Raw genomic sequence first — 9,933 nt, forward strand, 5'->3', positions numbered from 1 at the left:
ACATGATCAGCTTCCAGTTGGCTTGATAGCTCAGTTGGTAGAGCACTGCACCGGTATCGCAGAGGTCATGGGTTCAAATCCCGTTTAGGTCTGATCTTTTTTCAGGCTTTAATTTCACAGCTGCTGTGTTTATGTAAGTTGTTTATATAACTACGATGATTTCCGTGACCGGCTTCCAAATGGTTCCATACAACAGGAAACCCAAACTCAGTCTTATGATTAACTGTCACTGCGATTAGCTGTCACTGCAAAGATGCTCTTGTTCCGGTACTGTGAGTTGTGGCTGTCTGTCTATTGCCTCACCCTTCAGAAGGTGTTCTGCTAGTCGCTTTAGCTGGGAATACGGCAGAGTCGTTAGATTTGCGTGTCCTCGGAACTTGCGCACTGCATTATATACGACGTTGAAAAAATCCGCCTTTGAAACATCGTATCCGGAAGAAACAATCTTTGTCCTAATCATGAGGATAATTTTAACATATTTTTTTGTATAACTATATTACCTCCGCTGTAAACATTTAATTTACATTATTTAAACCAGTTGCCTGACATTTTTAGGTTTTTAGTTATTTCTGGGAACTGGTAACCCTTTAACTTTTCAAATCATCTTTTAAATATTTTTATACACTTCTAAATGGATAATAACATGTGTTGTTGCTTAATGTAAATTACCGTTACAGATAACGGAGAATGTGTTCAATATAAACTTATGTGAAATATGTACAAAATGAGCATGGTTTCATTGGAAAGTCCAAAGCGTTAACTGGCTTAAAGGACATTTGAAAAGAAATTTTCTGCCATGTGACAACCTATTTTCAGCAACTAGGGATAATACAAATATTTACTAAAGAGTAACCTGAAAAGCTAATTCAATGACATTTCTCTGGGTATGTCGTTTGGTATTTAAGATCTAAATAAAATACATTTCAGTGATATAGAATGTCAGATAGGAAAATAAAAGAAAGCTCAAAGCGTGTGACATCAATGGTCCCTGTTAGCTGAGAATGGGTGTATAAGGAAAATGATAAAATTAGAAAACGTATGAATTTAGAAGGATGCACTCGTCAATTCAATCGTAAAATTGGACTATATATTTTTATATTGCAAAAAATCGTGGGTCAAAAATATACATATTTGTTATATCTAGACTCCAAAGCCTTCTGTTCACCATCTCGACCCTGGTGCCAAATACTATGAAGATCTCCAGGCAAGGATAATGTCACAGAACTTCACAGCTCCTTCATATATCAAACCTATACCAGGTTTCACGAGAGGGCAAGTTATTATTAAAGGGACACTGCACTTACCACTGAGGGTGGTAAAGGGGGTCGAGATCACGTTTAACGGAAAATAAATTGGTCGTTTCACAATTCACTGGAAGCTGAACAATTATAGTTTTATTTTGCAGAGCAGTACCCGACAAATGATTAAAACCCACTAGGAAGTGAGAATGGCTAACAATAGCGAGGATGGAAACGGATTGCAATATGGATTTTTTAAAAAGCGTTAGGCTGTCAGGTTTAAAAAAATTCAAGTTTGGCTGGAAAATCGTTCAAAGTGTGCAAAAATGATGCTGCTGTGTCGATGTTCGTAACGAAATTGCTTTTAATCGTTTAGTTAGAGCTAATTAAGTTATTACATAAATGTAGGGACCATTTGGTGAATTTATAACAGCTTTTGGCAAATATATCGTGACAGTGTCCCTTTAATACAGCTCTCTCCTCGTCCTTGCCAAATCTTCATAGGATCTCCAGGCAGACTCACTGCTCTTATGTTCACTGATAGAAACAATCAGTAATGAAAGCTATTTATTCAGCATACCTGTTTCGTCTCCTGGCATTTGCATTAACTTCCATCCTGTATCGTTCCCTCCTGCAAAGAGAGGGATGAACAAACTGCTCTCCGGAGAAACCGCCTTTTCTTTGTCGGATAGCCTCCTGAAATTCTTGCCACAAATCATTCGTGACAAAATAGTGATTTGTCGGAAAAGCATATCCTGTACGCAATGCCCTTTTGGCCATCTCAAGCCTTTGTAGTGTTGGAACAGGCTCATCTTCCTCTGGCAGCGTTTCCGCGTTATAGACACCACGAATGTCCAGCAATAGCCTGTTATAGATGTCCACACCATAACAGTCACCCAGGATTCTCGCCTGATCGCAATCTATGTCTCCTTTGAGTCCCTGGAGTTCCTCCTGTAAAAATTGTCTTCCCTCGCGCCACAGAGGTTGTGGTACTTGACAGTCCCTTCTTCCGGGACCCCTTGGCGCCTCTTGTGTGTCAAAGCCTAATAGCCTGCTTCGCATTTCAACAAAATCTGCTGGGACTCCTTCGATCTGACCGAACGAACTGGGGTAGACCCGTTGGACAAAATTGATTTCCTGAACACCGTTTACTTTTTCGTCATTAACAAACACGCCATGTAGCTGTGTAACTCTAAGGTCACATAATCCATCCCCATCCCCGGGAGGTGTGTTTGGAAATTCAAGGGAAATGCGCAGGTACGGTGCGTCACATCTGGACTGCTGTGCCCTGATTACGTTGTTAGGCAAGGGCTCGTTTCTCGCGACCTTTTCATCAAAAAGATCTCGCAAAGCAGGCAGCACAATCTTTGCTTCTGACCAACTTAATTGCACTTGGCCTAGTACGGGGTAACGGTAAACAATCCAGGCAATCCGTACGATATCCCTCCATGCTGTAATTTTTAACGATACCATTCCTTCGTCAACCAGCCACTTCGCAGTATTCAAGATATGCTCATCTCGAATTTTGCTTAAGCTCTCAAGCTGTCTAGCTAATTGTAGTTGCTGCAGAAAAGGATGGGAAATATCTCCCTTCAATTTCTCAGTCATAGATACTATGTTTTGTATCATTTCTTGTTGCGGAATTCCTTCCACGCATCTTAAAACGCTTTGCGCGTGCAAGAGATTCAAATTGTCTCTGTAAGACCTGAACTCCAAGCTAGACACGTACCGCTCGAGATCTTCTTGAGTTTCACCACCGACAATTCTAGCTACTCGTTGTTTTAGTGAACCATGTGCCCTTTTTCTTCTTTTTGGCTGGCTTGGCGTCTCGCTTTCACTTTCCTCCTACAAGTAAGATACAATATTAGAATAACCATCAGGACTTTTGTGCGAATTGCAATTAAGAGAGATTCTATATCAACGCTACGAGTTTCTGGTCAACCTCTAGCCGGCATAAAGAACTAACGCGCCAAGCGCGCAGCGTCAACAAACTAATCAGGGCGAGGTCTTAGGAAGTAAATAATTCCTGCATACATGGTGAAAATTTAGATTGAGTGTAGGAGGCGCGAACGTCTGAGGAAAGTTCCCTATTTCCTTCCAAACCACGGATCACTTGCGAAACAATATTAAGTCTAGAATCAACACCGACTTGCGCGTCATCGTGCACAGCGCAACTTGTACCTTTCTTAGTGCCCGCCGTGTCCTCGTATTCCTGGTGCGTAGGACAATGAGACAGAGATATTGTATGCATTGTTCTATTTAACAATTAGATTATGAGCTCCAGATTTCTATAAGGTGATAGTTGATGAGGCCGATGGCCGAACCAACTATCGAGAGCGCATAATCTAATTGTTTTAGTAGAACTCTTACTAAAATTTACTTCAAATAACGGTTTCCAATTATTTCTTGACGCATTAAACTTTGCGCCTGAAAAAGATCGCTCGGATTTAAGTGCCATTTAAAATCGAAGTTGCGCATCAGCTTTTTCAATAATTTCAACTTTTTTAAAAGTCAAGAAACCCTAAATGTCCTTCGTTTAGGCTTGTCAGAAATTCAATTATCCATTTGCATCAAAATTTTCCTCCAAAACTTTGGAAAAACGAAAAAAAGTCGCCATTTCCAAGACGATCTCCAGCCACTGCACACTAATGGCTGATAGTGTTCAATGGCTCAGTCAATCCGATTACAGCATTTGCATTAGTATACCAGTAGAACTCTACTGATCAAGAACATAGGGTCAAAAGCACTGTTAAACGTTTTTTTTTTAGCAATGCAGAACTTTCTTATATGGAGGTTTCACTGTGTAGCTTTCTATCTCAGTAACGATCTAGTGGCCCGAGAACCTCTCCTCTTTAAGTCTTAGTTTTTATTTGCTTACCTCGTCCTCTTCATCTTCTTGTTCTACTGGGTTGTCTCCTACTTTTGTAGCCGCAGGTGATTGTTCGGAGATAACTTCCTCGTCAGAAACTCCTGAATGCGGAAATTGGTCTTCCTGGGTTTCTTGAGGAGTCGCCATCTGGATTTCGTCCTCCTGGGTTTCTTGAGGACTCGCCATATGGATTTCGAGTGATTGTTCGCAGATAACTTCCTCGTCAGAAAATTGGTCTTCCTGGGTTTCGTGAGGACACGCTATCTGGGTTTCGAGCTTGCTACTGCTGGATGTAGCCTGCAACTCGCTTTCTGCCGTTGCTTTTCCCGTAGCTACAGAAGACTGTTGTGAGAATAACTTCACCCCAGAAACCTCTGTACTTTGGCTTTCTTGGCTTTCCCCGGTGCTGCTGGTTGCGAAAATGTCATTGGGCGCCATCCATGTTATCGCTGGCTGTACAGCGGCAGCATTCTTAAGGACAGGTAGAAGGAAAGTGCTTTCCAATTTGCCTTTCACCTGCTTTAAAACCCTACGTGTGCTTTCGTCACCAACATTACGTACTGCCATCAAGACCTCGCTTTCTACTTCGTAAACACCAATGATCTCAAACCCATGTGCCAGATACAGGCGTAGAGCAGGTACATTGGAGAATCCTCCTGCTAGAACAAGCCAGATGTAGGTACTAGCTCCGTGGGGATCATTCTTCGCTCTATTTCTAACCTCTTCTATGGCACAGGAAAGAAGAATGTCTCCTAAACACAAGGAACGCTTGTCAGCTCTTCTAACACAATAGCTGACCTCCCACATCAGTTTCCGGGTCGTGGCCCTCATGTCGCTGGCAACTGCATGCCCTGAAATAGATGTTAATTTGCTGGCTTCGTAACTCCGTTTTTTGAGCAAAATCAAGCCAGAGGGATCGCTGGACTCCTTCTCGAAGGCGACAATCATGATCTTGTCGTCACTTTTGCCTTCATTACAAAACTGCTGGACGGCGTTCTTGTAACTGCTGACGATCAGCCGGTTGTTCTTGGCTTCATCTGGGCTCAGGATGGATTGTAGTCTTTCTACTGAACACTTCGTCAGTACAGTAGCACCGTCATCGAAAGTCTGAAAAAAATATAGAATTGGATAAGCACATGTTGTAACTAAAGCTGTAACTGTTTGAGAGAGTTTTCTATTTGAACAGAATGACTCTAGATGCGTACAACTCCATAGCATCTGCTCTCCACCGTATTTTCGCGTAAAATGCAGACTCTGCCAAATGAAGGCCAGACCCCGGTTGTTCAAAACCCGAATAACATAACCCGAGGTTAGCGGGATAATTAATCGAGGAATAAAATTGTGTTTATTCACCGTTTAACTATCCTTCGATTAAACTCCATTAAGCTAGTAAAACCGGTCTGTAGCTGGAGTATTAGGGAAGGGAAGGGATAATTATGATGGTTATGATAATAGTGATAATAATAATAATAATAATAATAATATTAATAAACATTTTTAGGAGGGTGCTATCAAGCAAAAAAACTGGCTATCCTCTAGTGCCCCAGGACCATGGTTTGGTCTCGGCCCTAAGGACTCTAAGCAAACATTACGTGAAGACTATAATAATAATAATAATAATAATAATAATAGACATTATTTAACGAGGGTTAAACGCTTAATAACCAAAGGCTAATAAACTTGTGGCCCTCAGAAAATAAAATTATGAATACAAATATGCAGTATAATAAAAGTTCAAATCCTAAACTTATGAGACGCGAGTATATTAATTACAATAAGATTAAAAACTTAAATTTAAAATGTCAAATCCTAAAATGGTCCAAATGTTGCTGCGCTGCGAAGATCGTTTTCCTACAAAATTGATGCGAACTTGTTGTTGAATAAAGAGAAACAGAAAGCCCGATAGTTATATCTCAACTATACTTGTCTTCTATGAAGACTAACAAAAATGATTAAATTAAAATGAGATTTGTACGCTGGGCGAAGCTTACTGAATCAGGCATCACTGAATCACTGATCTTTCATTTTTACATTACAGCATGAAACGATTTCTATTTCTGAGAGCACAAATGTTGAGACTTCTTCCTTCGCACTAGTCGTGTAAAAAACTAAAAAGTTGGCGTATCGCCGAAGAATGGTCCGTCCATATTTGGTAACTACTCAGAGCATTCCGTACCGGGCCCAGTACTTTAAGCAAAATGTCCGCCATTTTGACTTGTTTGTCCGCATTTTCATCCGATTAGCACGTTAATTCACCTCGCTAGGTGGGTTAAATTTAACCTTTAGTTTAATCCTTGGATAGTGCTAATCCAGCTTGGAGAAACAAAATTTAAACACAGGATAAATTTATTCTTTTGATTAGGACAATTTAACCGTGAATTGAAGTAAACTTAATATAAGCAAAAAAGGAGTTCTCTACGGCTGGAAAAAGCCATTATTATTCAGTATAGTCTTACCTCGACCAAAAATGGACTGTGATCGAAACTGTTTACAAAATCTTTTGCCATTTTAGTAATCGCAAAAACAATTCAGGTCAGCTCTGAAATAACAAGTTTCCCTTTCACTTTCAGCGATTTGATCGTGATTATCCAAATAAGCCCTGGGGACGAGGTTGATCCAAATATGGGTGGTATCTTATCTTTCATATGACGTGGTCGAAAAAGACGTGCTCAATTCGCCCGACAATGGCGGCATGTCGAAAAAAGTCTGTAAAATGCTTTTTGTTCTCTGAGTCCGATGTCAAGTGCGGCACGGAATCTGGTTAGTGCTAAATTTCCCTTTTTGCCATCAGAGAGAAATGGCTTGAGTCGCAGAGAAGTGGATCGTCGATAAGCAGACAAGTGAACGCATGCGATCTCGGGGACGAGAAAGGTATTCGATAGCGTTTTAATAATTGCTGTTTTAGTTGCGTTATGTTCATTCTTATCCGACTTTTTCCCTGGTAATACCATCATCACATCAATACGAATTGACCGTAAAACAAACAAAGCTGTGAGGTCAACGCATGCAATTTGTTTTCGTATTTCCTTCGAAAGACAGTTTTATAGATTAGTCACAACACTTCAATGAAAATTATTGAGAAACATTAATCCCAAATGAAGCACAAGCGTGTTTCATTTGCTCATTAGTTATGCATGGGGCATGCGCATGTGTCTCCAAGGAATTTACGCTTTGGAAGACCTCGATTTCTACGGATTGTGCTGAGATAAAATCAAATTACAGACTAAATCTTCGTATTTATAGAGAGCGAATTTTAATCGTAGTAATATTGAAATTGTTGGGTGAGAAAATACAGAAAGATCTCTTACAGTGTATTGACGTTTCGAATAATTCATGATTTCACCATCCCATTATTTACCGAACAGTCAGTTCAATTTTGATCTTTGTTTGTTCTTAGATTTTTTTCTGTTTAGCTGAGTGATTGCATAGTTTAGGGCATCAAATCATGCTAGTAACCCGGTCAACTGAGATCTTTGGAATTACTTCCATCCACAGTTATTACCAGTTTTAATTCAGTATTTTTTCAAAGAGAAATAAATATTTTTCTAACAGTAAGGCAACTTTATCATTTGCCTTAAGCTGCAAAATTATCACTTTCATATATTACTGATTTGTAGTCGTTGAGCTTTTGAACTCTGAAGCCATCTGACTTGCTACTTGCAAAGCTCGAATCTTATATCAACCTCAGAGCTAATGTAACAGCAGTCCCATATATGATCAGCTCTAATTGTGCTGCTGGGCTGAGTGTTTTAAATTTATATTAATGAGACCTCTAACAGTTCAAATCTATCATCTTTCATTCTCCCGGCAGATGATTGATTGAAAATTGCCAAAGTTACACCACTACTAAATCCATGCCTCACAGTTCAACTTCCAGAATTTATAGAGTTGTAACTTGGTTAACCACTCCACATCCATGAAGATGCTTTTAATCTCACTGTATTTATTACATTATATTCCGAGTCAACGATTAACATTTATCATGATTTCATCCCAAGGACCATCGACTGATTGACCTGTGACTTCATTCTTCTAATACATCCTAAAAAACATACCTAAAAATATTCTTCAATGAGAGAAGTCATTGATGATTACTTCAAAATCCATTCTCTAGCTCATCCTGGGGCAGATCTTCATTGAAACTAGTTGTCAACATTGTCAAAATTAGTTGTCAACTTCAACACTAGAACAACTATTCCACACATTCATTATGTGGGACTGAGTAGAGCTGCTACTGTTCAAGGGTTATATACTAGTCATTGTCCTCACTAAATTTATGACAGCATAAATTGTCTTATTGAAAATTTTGTTTTAAGGGTGTCCATTTTATAAGGATGCACACTATAAAAGCATTTAGTAATATTTGGTGTAATGGTATTCAAAATGTAATATTCTCCAGAAAAAGACATGAACTCGTTAATAATGTAAGGTAATACAAAATGTCCTTGCAATACAACAGAACAAAAATTGAAGGGCTCCTCCAAAAACACAACATGAACTTGTTAACAAAGTAAGGCAATAGAGAATATCCTTGCAATAAAACAAAAGGTTGATGAAATTGTTTACTAATTGAAGGGTCTTTTTTATCACGATGTGTAATTACTGTTTCTATGTCATTTATGATTTTTAGGCACTGCTGTTTTCAGTGTTCATGGGAACTTGCAACTGGCCATTATTATCTTGGGTGTTGTTATCTTGCTGGCTTTTAGCGGTTTCATCTGATGCGGTATGTTTTTTTTATACTGGTGATCGGTTTTCCTGTTTGAGAGAGGTGAAAATCAATGTTTTCAAGCTTCAAGCTTTTCAAGTTTTTCAAACTTTTGGGGTGAGGAAATTGATTTAAACACCCTACTTTGGCCCAGCCAAGATTCCTCCCTAACCCTAACCCTAACCCTAACCCTTAACCCTAACCCTAACCCTAACCCTAACCCTAACCCTAAACCCTAACCCTAACATTGAGGTATAAAGCTTTTTAATCTTCTCGTTTCACCCCCATTTCGATACCAAGGGTGGTTTTTCTTAGAAATTTCATCCTTCCGAGGGTTGGTCACAGTCAACTTTCACCCCCAAAAGCTCTTTCAGTATGTAAAATTCAGTGACAATTTCTACGGTGGGGTGTTTTTTTTGGCAGATTCATCCTTGCAGGGTGTGTAAATTTCAAATCTTACCCCTTGTTAGGTATTTTCATATCCAGGGTGGGTTTTCTCCACCTAATTTCACACCTTTTGGGGTACCCTTCAATATATTTTGATTTTGAAATAAATCACACTTGGTACCATTGGCGTTTGCTTTATGCAAAAACCGCATAATTCGCCCGATCAAAGAATGATTTCACTCAAAATTAGGCATGCAGTGACTGCGTTCCTTTGCATTTACTAAATGACCAGTTAAGTATTTAACCAGTTAAGTGCTTAACTAGCGCTTTCGTAATTGATTGGCACCTACTCATCAATGAAATTTAGTAAAAGTTATCACGAGTACTTAATTAACTGTGACGGATTTTTGAGATGAACTAGTAACACCTGGTTTAAACTGAAATAAGTTATGTGATTTGAATCTTACCGGCTCCCTTCTATTCCATGAAGGTGGTGCAGGAATTCGTAATCCGGTTGCGTCGAACGCTCCAGAGGTCTAAAAAACAGAATCGCAATTTAGATTTTCAGATACCCTTCAATATATTTTGATTTTGAAATAAATCACACTTGGTACCATTGGCGTTTGCTTTATGCAAAAACCGCATAATTCGCCCGATCAAAGAATGATTTCACTCAAAATTAGGCATGCAGTGACTGCGTTCCTTTGCATTTACTAAATGACCAGTTAAGT

The 9,933-nt window shown here is 39.3% G+C and overlaps 1 protein-coding gene across 1 annotated transcript; it reads right to left on the reverse strand.

The window, feature by feature from the left end:
* Positions 1–850: 850 nt before the first annotated feature.
* LOC145474246 (uncharacterized) lies at positions 851–9,819 on the reverse strand. Its single transcript, XM_081455118.1, has 4 exons — positions 9,808–9,819; positions 9,670–9,738; positions 4,117–5,214; positions 851–3,083 (listed from the first exon to the last, which is right to left on the reverse strand). Exons 1-4 carry the CDS (start codon positions 9,817–9,819, stop codon positions 1,806–1,808), a joined length of 2,457 nt encoding a protein of 818 aa, XP_081311244.1. The 3' UTR covers positions 851–1,805.
* Positions 9,820–9,933: the final 114 nt, after the last annotated feature.

Source organism: Orbicella franksi, unplaced genomic scaffold (genome assembly GCF_964199315.1).
Source record: "Orbicella franksi unplaced genomic scaffold, jaOrbFran1.1 SCAFFOLD_48, whole genome shotgun sequence".
NCBI classification, from domain to species: Eukaryota; Metazoa; Cnidaria; class Anthozoa; order Scleractinia; family Merulinidae; genus Orbicella; species Orbicella franksi.

Coding starts and splice junctions, on each gene's coding strand:
- LOC145474246 (XM_081455118.1), bottom strand. Junction 5,215..9,669: donor CATGGAATAGAAGGGAGCCG/GTAAGATTCAAA, acceptor TATTTTTTTCAG/ACTTTCGATGACGGTGCTAC. Junction 3,084..4,116: donor AAGAAGATGAAGAGGACGAG/GTAAGCAAATAA, acceptor TCTTACTTGTAG/GAGGAAAGTGAAAGCGAGAC.